The sequence below is a fragment of the Cyprinodon variegatus genome, unplaced genomic scaffold, assembly GCF_000732505.1.
Source record: "Cyprinodon variegatus isolate N-32 unplaced genomic scaffold, C_variegatus-1.0 Scaffold845, whole genome shotgun sequence".
NCBI classification, from domain to species: Eukaryota; Metazoa; Chordata; class Actinopteri; order Cyprinodontiformes; family Cyprinodontidae; genus Cyprinodon; species Cyprinodon variegatus.
In genome coordinates this window covers 142,956-158,758 of record NW_015151298.1, presented here as the reverse complement: position 1 = coordinate 158,758, position 15,803 = coordinate 142,956, and the positions used below count along the sequence as shown (strand labels likewise).

The window sequence follows — 15,803 nt, the reverse complement described above, 5'->3', positions numbered from 1 at the left end:
AAAATGTTGCAATGAGTTACTATCTATTTCTTTGCTATGATACTTTCAGATACCGTTCACTTTCTTAAATTAATCACCTAAAACACAATGAAGATGGTTGAAATAAAAGTGATAAGCACCGTGCACAGATGAGTTCTGTGGGTGGAGAAAAACAGTATTAGCTGCCTCCAGACTAAGTATATTTAATATGACTGAATATAAAAGTGAGTCATCATGAAGACCATCCATCCACTCCACCTGAGGATGCAGCCCTGGTGTAATCAACATTGTAATGCTTGCAGTGAAAACTTATAGTGTTGTGTAAAACAAAAACATCCTAGTCGAATATTGGAATGTTTAAAGATGTTGCCGGTGCTCTGCAGCCTCGCTAGATTAATTTAGATTCAATGTTTTATATTCTGAGTACCCTCGCACGGCTACTCAGGAAATAAAATGTTTGGTATGATTTTCTGCAAACATACAGCCCTGAATGTATTAGAGACACGGTGTTTTTAAAGTGTTTTTTAGAGTGGCGGCCCAGTGTTTTTATAAACCATTAAATATTTAAAAGAAGCTTTAAAATGTCCAAACATCTAAGCTTATTGAAAAAAATAACTACAAAAGACTTGCTTAGTTTTATTTTATTCTTTTGGCTAGTCTAACCTATAAGAAAAACAACTGATATAAGGGGTGTAGTCAGTAGATTGTCAGGGTTTCTAAACCTCTTTTCAAATTTGTATTTTAATTGATCTGAATCTGAAGAAAACTGCTCCCCTACATCACTGGAAGATAATGGTGAAGCACTGGTTTACATTACATTAGCAATATTTAGCATTTTTTGTGAGGCCCTGTACATTTAATTTGTGGTACACCTCTGGTTTCTCTCTCCCTCGGTTGAGGCTCAAAAGCTTAAATGCAGCCATCACATTCTTCCCATCGCTTGTGTTTCAGAACTGGTCGGTAGATTCAGTTTGTCAACATCACAACTCTGAAAGTTCTTCACTGATCACTAGAAATCAGCAATGGCGTAAAATAGCTTTACAATAAAACTAATAGGCAATTACTAGGTCTTGGTTAGGTATTTCTATATTCTTGTTATTATGTGTAAGTCTATTTCTTTTTGGTTAAATATTGCAAGCCTCACAGACGATAGATGTCTGGCCATATCAGCTGCCTAACTTTCTTTTTCAGAAAAGATTTCTCTTAAAAATGAAAATGGGTCCTCTTTATTTGCAAAGCTACGAGTTTCAGGGTTGTTTTATGTTTTATAGTAAAGTGTATCTCAAAAAGCCCTCTTTCTCTGTTTTTTTGTTAAAAGGGAATGTCTAGCAGAATGTCCTTTAGCCAGCATAATTGACAGCACACAGCACAGTTGGCTGGGGGTGGAAATAAACGCCACTCTGAGCTTCAGACAGCTCTCCAGCCTTTTCACTGGTATTTCATTAAAAGCACTTTTCAAAAGGAGAAAGAATATGATAGAAACTTGTGGCTGTGTGCTTTTCTTTTGCAATAGTAAATCTTTATCTTTATCATGAGCAATTCAATACTAATTTAGTTTTTTTGTTTATTCTAGCTTCTATTACCTGATGAAAATATATCAGAAACGCACTTTGGTTACAATAAATTATAGAGTTGCTAACTGGAATATCATATCACTGTGATTCAGTTTTCAACCTTTAGTTGTAAATAGAATTAAGTAATCCTTCCTGCAAAATAGATTTTTCGGTCTCTGTTGCACAAATGCTGTGACAAGCTTTTTTCTGCTTTTAAATATGCAGAAAGGAAAAGATTATATATTGCCAAGGGAGTCCAGTACCTGTTAGATGATGTTATCGTCACTGTTAAATACAGTGAAAACAGTTTCATACAGCAGCAGATATCAAGGCCTTGAAAATTTAGAGAAAAAAAAAAATAATGCTGTTTTCAATTTCCTCTGTGGGGAAAAAAAAAAGAGAAATCATCTTAACACCTAATTCAGAATCAGAAATACTTTAATAATACCAGAGGGAAATTACTTTTGTTACACGCTCCAGTTACAGTTTTATATAATATATAGACACATCCAACTATACAATATAATAAAGATAAAAAAATAAGAATAAAAAGTGATAAAATATATACACATATAGCTCTAATTGAAATTGCTCTCATTGTGTTTACTGAGTTATGACTGTGAGATCAATAAAGTCTATCTTATTTTATTCTACTGTAATTGTGAAAGGACAGAGGAAAAAAATGGCTTCTTAATAATTCAATTCATCCATCCTGTTTGTCTAGTAATTAATCTGAAATTGCTGTCATCTGTCGATCTTTTCAGTCTAGACTGTGGTTTTTACAGGCCCCAAATTTAGTTTAGTTTACAGAGTTTACAGACTCCAAATTCTTATCTTTGTAAAAATATCTATGTTTAATTAATAGAGACCTTTTTTGCTTATATCTAAAACTATTTGTTCTGAATTTGACAAAAATGAACTCAGAAATCTTGTAATTGGACTCAGAAAAAGTACACAGTTTTGATTTGTGAATGGACCTATTCAGAGAAAAAAGTATGCATGAACATGAGTTGTTTATGTTAAAGGTTGTAAACTACTTATTTGTGTCTGCAATTAAAACCAGGCCTCTAAATTGTAGATTTGTGTCATTTCCACTTGATGGCAGCACTCTCAAATAAACCAAAACTGCCGCTGCTGCAATGGAACAGCTAAATCATCAAAATGTATAAAACTAGGCAATAAACATTAATAAGAGTCTTTGCTTTAAAATATTAAAACTACTAGGGGATAAATGGGCTACTAACATGGTCAGGTGCGTTTTATTTGATCTGTTACACATCTGTTGTATATTTTAAACCTGTTTTATGTATTCTGTTAAATTATCACTTTATTATTACTAGCAAGTTAAAGCTTTTAAAATCTTGCCTACCACAAAGGAAATTTCAATAAGTTTTTGAAACCAACAGTGTTCATTTCCATCTCTTTCAGATCTTTTTTTTTATCACACTGTGATCCATAGAGTCTACATCGTTTATATAGAGTAGAAACTCTTTTTATTTATGTATATATTATTTATTGCTTTCATTTGATTACCTGTGAGGAGCGGATATTGCATTATATTCTCCTTTTAAGAAAATGTTTTGTCTGCAGACTGACTGTTACTTAAATTTAACACAATTCAAATCACATTAGTTTGGAATCGACTATTCTTTGTGATGAGCTCAGGCCAGAGAGGCCCCTGTCGGTATTACCTTCAAATAAACGAGACTTTAATTTGTTTTACTGTCACATTGTCGACCTGTGCTTTGTCTGTAGAAGGTCACTCAATTGTAACTTAATTTATTAAAAACACTTTCTTTTCAACAGAAGGATTTACCTGGCAACACCCTGTTTACCAATGCGTTTGAGTTTAGTCCTTGTTGGGAACAAATTACAGATGATTTTTGAATTCAATCAAACATTTGGCAGAAAGAATCTCTGACTAAAAGGTGATTAAAGATTATTTGTTGTAAGAACAGTTTCTTGCAAAACATTTCCTAAAGTTAAAGAGGATAACTTCTGAGAGTATTGACTTGACATCAACAAATACTGGCCACTTTATAGAATGTTTCTGAGAACTGAGAGGAACTAACAGCTGTTATAGAACCAAGTTAATTCATGAAATGAATAATTTGATATAAAAAAAAAACTATGAAATGGTAAAAATGTAGACGCATAAACAGCTTCACACATTTGTTTTAATTAATCTATTCTCACATGTTAGATATAATAAGGTAAAACTGGTTAAGTCATGAATTTTCTGCTTTCCTTTTTTTAAATATACTTGAAGTTTGCTTAATTAATGCTACATCTCTAAACTCATAAAAACCCAGGGCTCTTCTGTTTCGACATAGACGTGATAATAGGATATTTCTTGGTATACTCACAACACAGCTGAAGTTTAGAGGTGTCCTTCTTGCTTGGAAGCGTCTTAAAACTTATTTAGTGACAAACAAAAAGTATGAAAACGTTTTGTTGTCATGGCTTATAAAGCAAAGTCCTGAAGCTGTACATAGCCCACCCTCAACAAGCCCAGCAAATACTGAGGCTGTAATGGGACCAAAGGCCTGGGAAAGTTAATTTTTCCTGGTAATTGTGTGTATAAATGCTAACTGTGCCTTCAAAAGCCCTAGGCTTCTTATGAGCCACAGGTTTTCGAGTAGGAATGGAAAAGTTTCTATATCAATTAAAATAATTGGAATCGAATACTGATATTTTCTAACAGTAGAAGACTGTAACAAAGGTATTTGGTTTTTAATTGGTTTTTAAATTAAGATTTTTTTTATATTTAAAAACAAAATTGTACCTCACTCTTGCTATTCACTATCCTTTGTGGTTCCTACCAGCGACGTTTTACTTTGAGGTAATGCAGAAAGACATTTTTTTTTTTTTTTTTTAGAGAAGGCTGTTATCCCGCTTAACACGCTTATACATTGGGGCTCATTCCAAGTTCTTTTAGTATGGCATTTTTTAAAAGACCCGCCCTCTCTATTTAAAAAAAAAAAAAAAAGCACCTGCCACACCCTCTACCTGCTCCTGGGAGGGAACGCCTATTAAACGTGTGCGAGAGCATGCACAAGCCCATTTCTCCTCGTGCACGCTCTGTTTAAAAGTTGCTGTTAGCATCGCTTATACAAGCTTACTTTCCAAAAGAAGATTTGCAATTTTTCCACTATGTCAAACTCACCACCGGTAAGTGAAAAAGGGGGATGAGCACATAAGATGGCCTTACGTAAACATATCACCACAATAATTGACAATTAGGAGGACCACTTATTGTGATGATCCACCCGGAAAAAGAACATACTCCACTATACCTTTAAATAACACTTCTTTCATACTGAACAACCTATATCATATGATTTAGGTTTGCTTCATGCTCCTTATTCTCTTCCCTTAACCTTGTGACTTATACAATGAAGATGATTACTCTTATCCTGACAAAAATGGATCTCTGCCTTAACTGATTTGACTCCTGAAGGCTAAATAAAATATGCCAATTTCATTATGGTTACTGAGGTCAGACACATTTGGATTAATCAGTCTATGCAGTAAAGACAGGAAACAAAGGAGCTGGCTGAAATTCAGGAAGTAGTGGAGTTGGGTATTTATACCTTATAGAATTATGCTAAGTGTAAGAAAAGTTACTATTAGAAAGTATACAAAGTATACGCATCTCATATGTTTAATAACCTATGTATTTTAGGGTGAAACAATTGATAAATATAATTGATAATTGATAAATATTATTCCTAACAATGTTTTCTCTTTTTTCGGCTGGTCTCTGAAAGACAAAGAAATATATTCTAAATCCCAAATCGTTTTTATTCTAAACCCCAGATTAAACTTCAGCATGTTGGCCTACCTTTGTCTAAATGCATTAAGTTGCTACCATGCAAATGGCAGTTTGTGTTGGCAAGCATTCAAGCTGTTTTACTTAATAAAGTTACAAAAGATTTACAAAAGAAAATGTACTTTTTGTCATATTTTGAATTTTCACTTTAAAACATTAATGAATCAATCAATTAGCCAGTTTGAGCTGTCTGGTGTGATTTTTGATAATTATCAGATTTCCTGTTGGAAATGAATCACTTCCATGTCATATTCTGTCTGAGACTTTTCTCCTTTTACCCTTTTTCCTTCAGCTTGCATGTGCTACAGACGTTCCCTCCTACACGACAGAGCAGCCATTCTCCCCCGCTTCAACCAGCTCACCACAATGCTATGAAGCAGCAATTACTTTCATCACCAATCATACACTGATTGATGTAGCATACTGTGTGTGATGATGACATGCAAAATCTTGATTATTTTCATTACCATTAGCCTTGGGTCTTGATTATACCCTGCACTAAGTTCTGAGGTGATTGGAGAACAATGTTGGAAAGTGGAGCAAGATTCCCTGAGATTAGCTCATGTTCTGTTTTTTAAGTTGAAAAGAAACATGAAAAAGAAACATTAAAATAAGGGTCATATAAGTTTAAAAAAGTAGAAGAAATTCTATTAACTTGGATGTGCTCCACGCCTTGGTACACCTCATCTCAGCAGACTTATACAACATTTTTCTTTAACCTTTTCAACCTCTGCTCCTGAGAAACTTCCTACACAGTTTTGTGTCCTGTCATGTTCACTGGCAGCTCAAACGCTCTCAATGTCTGCTGCATTAAACACAAACTTGGTTTTCTCAAAGAAACTGAGAACATTTCTAAAACTGAATTTCTTTTGGTCATACGAGTATTTTCTTAACACTATAACTTATTCAGAACCATTTATCCAATTTTTGTCTTAACAGAAGCAAAGTCCAGAAATATTTGAAATTTAATTGAAGTATTATATGTGGAAAAGGGGTTGGCATTTTATTTTCTATCCTTATTTCAGTGATGTTTATATCCATTTCTCTATCCCCTTTTTGCTTATCCATATATCAATTCATCCTTGTCTATCATTCTCTCTATCCATCTCTCCACAGTCGTCCAGCCATTTGTCCAATCATCCAACTTTCTTTCCATCTATTCATCTGTTAGTATATTTTTTCCAATGCTATGTTGTGCAATTTGTTTTGGACAGAGATTTAAAAACTTGAAGAAACGGGCAGTACCATATGAGCTTATGCTGGCTTTTTCAGCTTCTTTAAAGATGGATGCAGTCCTTTTCGCCAGCAAAAACGGACCACAGCTCTGAATATTACTCCATGTGGAATGTGGTGTCCAGCTGGAATGTTGCTTCTCTTCGTGTGGATTAGTGTTCAGCAGTGAAAAAGGAAAAAAAAAAAGTTTTTCTGGTGGCTTTAAGGGTACCGCTATTTTAGGAATTTGGTGTCAGAGGTACGGACTGCGTCAAAACAGCCATAACCTGATATACTAGCATGGGACTTCTAGTTCTGCTCCATAACAGCTAGAAACATTAACATTCTACATTTTGGAAATATTTCATATCTGTTGTCCAAGATGTAGCATAATTGGGATATGAGATTTTTTTTCATTCCAAAAAAGGATCAAGTCTATCCTAACCATGTTTAATTTTAAGAAAAGTGGTACTATTGAAAGATGGTCGGGAAATTATGTCTCACATATATGAGAACATTCTAAAATTGTATCCATCCTCCATCGTTATGACAGGGTTGCACAGTAGAGTTATTTCTATAGCTGACATTTAAAACCAATCAGACCTCTTGGAGCCTCTGTAGACTCACTTCAATCAAAGCTATGGAGCCCAAAAGACCAAAGTTTGAAAAGAAAAAAAAATGGAAGCTACTAATAAATTATCAAAAGATTGATCTCTGTATAACGTATCTTAATCAGATTTACGATTTTTAGAAATCTTTTTTATTCTTTTTTCGCATCTATTTAACATCACAAAAAATCATGAATAATTTTAAAGCAAATAACATCCCTATTTTACCCACCTCCCCTGTGGATATATAGTAAATAATAAATAACTGCACTGAAAATAAGAATCAGTTTGTGCTCAGCTTAAAAAGATTAGTTGATTAGAGTGCCAATCAGTGGGCTCTCTAAACGTACATGATCAGGCTTCATGTTATGTCAGGCCTGATGAACTCAAGGAATAGTAGAGAAACACCAGCAATAGAACTCCATGAAAAATACATATATGTATATCAAACTATTTTTGTTTGTTGGGGGGGAGCCATTATCACACTGATTACAGCTACTATACATGCTATAAAATAATGTTGCTGTACAGCCTAAGGGTTGCTTAGAGACTACTATAAGTTTCTGCTTATAATTATGAGTTTGCATCTTATAATTTGGTACCTAAATAAAGGGTTTTATTGATTTAAATTTTTTTTAGGAGGATGTTCGTTGGAATTTGTCAAATAATTGTTTGCAACAATTAAAGACATTTTTAATTAGATGGATATAGCCTGTTGAAATTCAAGATGCAGTGTTTTTAAGGAAAAATAGCATTTCAAATTATCTGGCATGGCCCCATATGATAAAAGAAAAAAAAAAAAATGTTTAATTAGGCCCAGCCAGGTCTAATTTTCAAATCTCATTAATGGTGAAAGAGCACCGTTCTGGAGTTTAACATGGCATAATGGGCAGAACAACTAAGGCTAAATAACTTTAAACTTAAATACGTGCTTGGATAGGCTGGTATCGGTATTGGCCAGTATCAGTATCGGATCAGAATTGCAAAAACGATATCTGTATCGGATCGGAAGTGCAAAAACCTGGATCGGGACATCTCTTGCAGAGAGACTGCATGTCTTCAAGCTCTAAATGCTCTGAAGCTATCCCAAGTTTGTTTCTCAGACTAGGCATCATGTCATCTTCATTGTGTAACTCTTTCCTAAAAAGGGGGAAAAAAAAAAAAAAATCTCAAATTTCTGTATCACTCATTTAAACTGTAATATTTTTCAGTATGTATAATACTTAAGCAGTGGTCTAAGCCTTCCAGCCAGGAATCTTCAACTCCTGGCTGAAAGGTGGTAAAACTGGACCAAAAAATAAAACAGAATAGATAAGAATAAATAAATATGATTCAATCAAACTCTACCCCCACATTATGGTCTTAAATATTGAAAAACCTCAGTTAAACCACATCCTAATTACGAAAATAGTATCATAAAGGCTGTTGTAAAATTCAAAACAAATCATTGGGCAAAAGAAAAAGAATCAACTCTTATTTTAAGTAAACAGTATTTTTCTTCAATCTATTGTGGCTTTTATCTTGCTGCTAAAATCTGTCACTGGTGTCTTCCACTCAAAGGAAGCATTAGTGGACAATCATCCCTCATTAGGATCCATCCTCTCTTCCACCCTTTGGTCATTATTTCTCTTTCTCAATGCGATCACTTTCATTCATTCTCCCCTCTCCTCACCTTCTTCCTTCACAGCTCTGTGTGTCTTTTATCTTTGCCTCCCCCTCCTCCCTCTTTACCCCCCTCTCTCTTCCACTCACTTCTCTCCCCCTCGCTCCCTGTCTGACTTGTGCCGGTCTCTAATCAGAGCCACAGATACAGGGCTCCTGAAGTAGAGTTAAATGGCCCACTAATGGTGCCATGCGCTGACTTTTTAAGCGTCAGCGGCCATGGACAGCCTGTGACCCGACCGACATGTTGACTATGAACTTGGAGGGGCTGGAAATGATCGCAGTTCTTGTAGTCGTGGTTGTGTTTGTGAAGGTGTTGGAACAGTTTGGGCTACTGGAAACTGACTATGATGGTAAGGAAATAGCAAACTGTTATCTTTTATTTCTTTTTATTGAACTTGTTGCCGATCATACGTCTCCTTTTGGGACCTTGTCAGAGTTAGTTGCACTAGTTGGAGAAAGTATTGTTTTTTGCTTCAAGATTGTTTTCTAGAGATGCTACATGTTGCTAACAAGAAGTTACACTTTTAATGGAGGTATAATTAATTAAAAAAGCACTGTTTGAGTTATATAGGTGGTATGTTTGGAGAATGTTTAGGTTTTAGTTCTTTATTTGCTGTGGGATTCTTCAGTTTAGTTTTTAAGTTCAAAAAGACCAATTTTGATGTCTATTTTTCATGCAGCCTCTATAAACATCCTGTAAGGTGTTTTAAATCCCAATATTTTATCTCCTTGACTCACCTGACTGCTGCTTATTACCTAAACATTTAAGAATGACTCATGTGTTGCATATTTGACCAAGTATTATGATTTGCCATCCTGCTTTAATGATTTCAACTCAGCATTAGGTGTTGTTTTGGGCTCATTTTTTTCTATTTGGTAACATTTGTGTCATCCTGAGCACCACTTGATGTCTGCTTATTAGATTTAAATAAACATGGATTGTTTTTGATAGCTTGCATCATCTGTGAGTTGGATAACCGGTTTAACGAAGTGAGAGTGAAACAGCTGAGGACCAAACGTCATCCTGGAGCAGCTGAGGGCTCAAAAAAGCTTGAAACGTCTGGAAGATTGGCATAATTCCTCGAAATAAATCAGCTGCGACATATTTAATGGATGGAATTGAGTAAAAAATGCTTGGCTATCCTATTTTTATACAAACATGTCAGGGGTTAGCTGACTTTTGAAACTTTATACTGAGAACTAAAATAGCATCTAACGATTTTATTGCAAAATCGATTCATCTGCTGATTATTTTTTCTATTAATCAATTGATAATCAGATAGCAAAAGGTTCCTTAAAAAAGACGTTTTTCGAAATTAAACCAGGTAAAACTAAAGCTTTTTCACTTGTGGAGTTCTGGATAGAGCTTATCGACAGACGAAAAGGTTTTTTAATTTTAAATTCAATATAGTTCTTTTACAATTTTGGTATAGTAAATATTCTAAGTGAGTCCCTCTGTCAGCTGAAGGCATGTTTACAGTCTCAATACTGCAGTTAAAGATTAATAGATTACTAAATTAGTTTGATTATTTCAATAATAGATTAATTGTGATTAACTAGATTGTTTCAGTCCTACAGAGAACACTCTGACACCACTGAAAATCAATAAGCCAGTCTACAGTAAATTTTGTCATCCTGCTAGTGTGTAGAAAGGCCTATACAATACATGCAATGTTTGGCAAGTTGCTAATTTACAGTAAAAGTCAGCTGATGTTTTACACTGACAAAAGGCATTTAAAAAGTAAACAAAACACTGCAAAAGAAGACATTTCTATAACTGTTCTATAACAACCCCCACAGCTGCCCTGGTCTGGCTGCTGACTCTCTGTTAGATCTATATTTTTTCTTACTGGTTATAAATGATAATGAACACTCATTCAAACTGACTAAATCACTATCCATTCCCATTTAAAGCTTCAATGGTAGCTTTAATATTAAACAATAACTGAAGCAGCTCCCTAGAGATGTCTAGGGTGCTACACAGACTCTTTGTCATCAAAGTGGGAATCTAATATTCAGTAGTTTGGTCTCTCAGGCTCTGAAAACCACCTGTTATTTATCCAGATCTGTTTATGTGCAGGGTGCCAAGCTGTTTGCAGTATAGTTAAGGTTTCACATGATTCCTCCAAGTATTCCAAGTAAAACCCAAGAAGTTGTATCTGGTACTGATTTTAAAAAGCAACAAAGAATGATGTTAAGCCACGAATATGTTCAAAGTTTACTGTAGGCTTTTTTATTTATTTATTTATTTTTATAAAGCTTTTAAGAAAAAGGAAGATAAAGTCAAAAGCTGGTAAAAATGTGAATTGTCAATACCAAGTAGTTTATTTAAATCTCTAATCTTTATTTGAATTAATGTATTGATTGATGTGTTAAGGTTAACTCACAAAGACTTAAGAAGTGACATTTTTTCTTTAGTTTCTGCTAAGAATATGTTCTTATCAACAGGGTGTTTTGTGTTAGATATCTTTTATGGGCCATTTTGCCCGGTTCCCTTTCTTTCAGTTGTAATCCTAACTGATAAAAGATAAGCTTGAATTTCTTAGGAAACCAATGAATAAAAGGTATTTTGGTTATAGATTATAATAAGTAAAATAATTAATTTATACACGAATTAAACCCCTAAACACAGCATACAAAAGCATTATAGATATTTAACATATTTTGACCCTGTATCTGAATACTAAAATAGCATGGAAATGTTCTATCTCTATCTGATATTACTGTACAACTGTTCTATTAACTGAAAGATGTTGAAAGGGCATACAGTAGTAAGGCCAGTAATAAAAGAATTTCCTTTTCCCTTTTGTGTTACTTTTAGACTATTTTGTCAGATAGATTCTATTTATGTGATCTGTTTTTATCAATATTTCCCATATCTGGTGTTAATCCTGCCTGGGTAAGGCCATTTAAATTTAAAAATGATAATCCAAGTATATTCATGATAGCAATTACTTTTATATAACATAAACAGAAAAATATTACCGACATGCTATATAGTCGCTTTTCAGGCCTCTTTAAGTTGAACTTAAATTGCTAATATCAAATGCAGGAACCTTTTATTTCTCCAACAGAGCAACAAACAAACCAAAACAAAATTCAGATTCTGTTTTTAAATAATTTATAGGAGAGAAAAATATCACCATCCTTTTTTTTTAGTCTGAAATATTAAAAATAAAATTTCAGATTTTTCTCCCTGAAAAAAATCCTTGTTTAACCAAGATTGTTTGTATTCTCGCTTGTACAAAATAAATAGAAGACCTTTACAAAACAAACCCAATGAGTCAAGATGTTGCACAGAAACTTGTAAACGTTGATTATTACACTGGGGTATCCATTCACTAGATGGCTTTTGGTTAAAAATAGACCTGGAACACAGCCTGACGCAAATGGCTCTTTTTGTTCTCTGTGCTCTTATTTAGTTGTGAGACACTGAGTGACAGTGGCATACCTCCATTGCACGGGGATGTGACAGCTGACGAGGGCAGCAAATTATCTTGCCAAAGGTGTGTCTTTTATCAGCCTCACTTTGAAACAAGCCGCCTTAATGATAATTAGTCAATGCCACACTAACATGTATGTGTATAACATCTAATATACGTTTTCTTGTACCTTAGCTTCATCTGATGGGCTACAAATGCTACTACCATTGTCAAAAGCAGTGTGCAAAAGTCAGTTTAATTACTGAGGCACTCCTTTTCTGTTGAATCTCTCTTGTGTTAAAGATCACATTATAAACCCTAACAAATAAAACACTGTCTGCTATTAAGACAATATGCTAACAAAAACATGACTGTTAGGTTAATTGACTTTTCTAAATTCTCCTTAGGTGTGAGTGTGTGCTTGAATGGTTGTTTGTCCTGTTTGTCTCTATGTTGCCCTGCAATGGACTGGTGACCTGTCCAGGGTGTACCCTGCCTCTCGTCCATTGACTGCTGGAGATAGGCACCAGCAACCCTCGCGACCCCACTCGGTACAAGCGTGTCAGATGATGGATGGATGTTGACAAGACATTTTGATACTGTTAAAATCCCTTTCCAGATCCATCCGGGTATTTATTCTATAGTGATGAGAGAGGAACGTTTGAGTTCTGAAAAAGCTGCAAATATGTGGTTTAAACTCATAAGAAACGTCACTCTGGGTTCCTCAGCAGAGCCCCATAATAGCTGCTGTTGGGCTGAACTATTTGATTGATGTCAAGAAATAAGAATTTAGATTATTTTCAACAAATATTGCGTTTTTATTTTGATTTTCCTTTGCACTTAGGCAAAAGCTTATTGATGTTTCCTCCAGGGTTTCAGTGTTTTCATGACCTTGACAGCTTGCTTGTCCAGACCTTACTACAGGGGTGGGGAACCTTTTTCACCTTGAGGGCCAATAAAATGTTTTTAAAGTACTTCAAGGGCCTTACAATTTTATTGGCATACATTCTAGCATATGACTGATAGGATGAGGGACCATAATTTCTGTGCATGTCAGACTCATCCAATGCGATGGCTGAAACTGTTTATCTTTGGCGAGGTGTCTGATGTCAGCTGGCATTGAGGATTATGCAACTTGAAGCTGGTTTTCCAAGTTTGGGTCAGTCAGCCTTAAGCGGAGACAGGTCTTCGCAAGAGTAAGTTTAAAAAACTGTTCACATCAGTATGTTGTCCAAAATAGAGATGCATATTTCAGAGATTGTCTCCTCAGAATGGGAAAATTCTAGGCAGCCACATACAGCTTGTAAAAGTCAAGTAGAGGGAGGTTGTTGTACTTAGCTTTGAGCTCCTTGTTGCTTTGCACCTCAATTATTTCCATTTGGAGGTTTTCTGGCACATCAGCTGGTTGCACATTGAATGGCATAGCAAATATGTCCAGTTCCTTTTTGCACAATTCTCACATCATAAAACCTCTCATCAAATGCCTGAATTAGTTTTGCACACTCACCAGCATATTCCGTTGTGACATCAGGCTTTCTTTCTTGCAGAGTGGGAAAGTGCACAGTGTTTCCCCTTTCCAGTTGTGCTTGCCATAGCCTTAACTTGACTTCAAATGATTTCACATTTGAGAGAAAAGAGCAGATGAGCTGGTTGGAACCTTGCAGCTTATTGTTTAGCTTTGACAGGTGCTTGGTAACGTCCCCAATGAAGGCAAGATCACTGAGCCACTTGCCAACACTGAGCTCTGTGACGGGTTTTACCTTCGTATCCATGAACTTGTTGACGTCCTCCCGCAGTGCATAAAACCATGGGAGATCACCATACCATACCTTGACTCGAGTTCACTGAGCAGCTCTTTGAACTGGCTGTTGTTCAGCCCACGGCTTTTGAGGAAGTTTATGATGGACACAACAGTTTTCATCACATTATTTAGCTTCAGGGAACGTGCGCACAGACTCTCGGTGTATGATACAGTGAGATACAATCAAGTCATTTGGATCTAAGGCGGATAATTTTTATTTTTTGACTAATGCAGTCAGTCCTTTTTGCGCACCGACCATTGCGGGTGCTCCATCAGTAGCGATGCCGCTCAACTTCTCAAAGCTCAGTTTAAAATTGTTTATGACTGTCACAACTTCTTTGAACACATCCTCACCTTTGGTTGTGCCGTACAAGGCATGCTAATACAGCAACTCCTCCTTTGTATCAAAGTCAGCTATGATCCCACGCACAAAAACTGCTAGTTGCACTTTGTTTGTGATGTCTATTGTTTCATCGCAGGCCAGAGAAAAATATTCAAAGTTTCTTGCAGTGTCCTTAAGTGCTTTTTCAATATCTTGTGCCATATCAGTTATTCTGTCTGAAATGTTTCTTCAAGACAAACTTATGTTTTTCAATAATTTCACCTTTTCTGGTGCAAGCAGCTGTGCGAACGCTACAAGGCACTCCTTCACAAACTCTCCCTCGGCATGGGGTTTCAGCTTTTTAGTGACTATTGCCTCTGCAATTTGAAAATTGTATTTTGCTAAATTGGGATTATACAGTATGGCAAATTCAATTCATTGCTCAGTCTTAATAGCAGCCCACTGCTCCCTAATGGATGGCTTCAATACAGAGGACAAGGTTCATGGTAATGTACAGTTGGAATGATGAAGTTGATTATATTATATTTGTTGTCATAAGGATGTAAATCTGGTTGGTCCGTCATAGTCCAGAAATAGTTGTTGAAAATTGTGCTGTGTTGGTCGGTCTGATTTTGTCCCACTTTAGTCAAGTAATAGATGTTGGAAACACGTTCATAAAAATGGTTTGTAACATCTTTTCAATGATCTGAAATTTACGGCACCTCTGACTTTTCAAACAAAGTAGTTGTTCTTTGGATGTAAATCATTTCCTCTTTTTAAAGTCTTTTCTACCAATTTTAGCTTGGTGGGTAGACAGCTCTTTGGTGTTAAAGAAAACCTATGTATTGAGGTACTATAGCCTCTGCAAATGGTGCTTCTGCTTTACCAACCAACCCACCCAGGACTTTCCTACAGTGAGAAAAGCATTACTCCTGATCAGAACTTGCATTTATTGTGTTTATATATATTTTTTTTATTTCATGTTTAATGTTGAGAAGCAACAAGTGTTGTTTTCCTACCATCTTCTTGTTTTGGAGTCTATGGGTGAAGATATTTTATCAGTAAAAAAGCAGGAAATGGTTACCTTACCTTATACAGGAGGTGCTTTGTGGCAGCCTTCTTGTTTCTCTGCTTAAGAGGATGCCAGTCTCCAACTCTTTTATGGAAAGTGTACTGTTCAGATCTAAAATTGCATTTATTGAAACATCGGAGGTATAGTGGAGGATTTTAGGGAATTTTTTAAAAGACCCGCACCCACACTAGAATCATGAACTGATTGAATTGACTGTAAAGTCCCTTGATATGAAAGGTGTTGTGAATTTGTGCTATATAAATAATCTGAAATGCATTTAAATAAACTAAATGGATGAATATCAGGAGTGTTTAATTAATGTCCACGTTTTTAATGG

At 35.4% G+C, this 15,803-nt stretch overlaps 1 protein-coding gene across 5 annotated transcripts in view; it reads left to right on the top strand.

Moving 5' to 3' along the window:
* The window catches only part of LOC107099195 (Kv channel-interacting protein 4-like), a 201,721-nt gene that overhangs the window by 135,770 nt on the left and 50,148 nt on the right, over positions 1-15,803 (top strand). Inside the window, exon 1 of one of the 5 annotated variants that reach the window (XM_015397237.1) lies at positions 9,077-9,199. The exons of the other annotated variants lie outside the window; for them this stretch is intronic. Coding sequence (XP_015252723.1) covers positions 9,091-9,199 — 109 coding nt within the window. The 5' untranslated portion in view covers positions 9,077-9,090. Of the gene's footprint in view, positions 1-9,076; positions 9,200-15,803 lie in introns of those variants that run through there. 5 annotated transcript variants of the gene reach the window in all.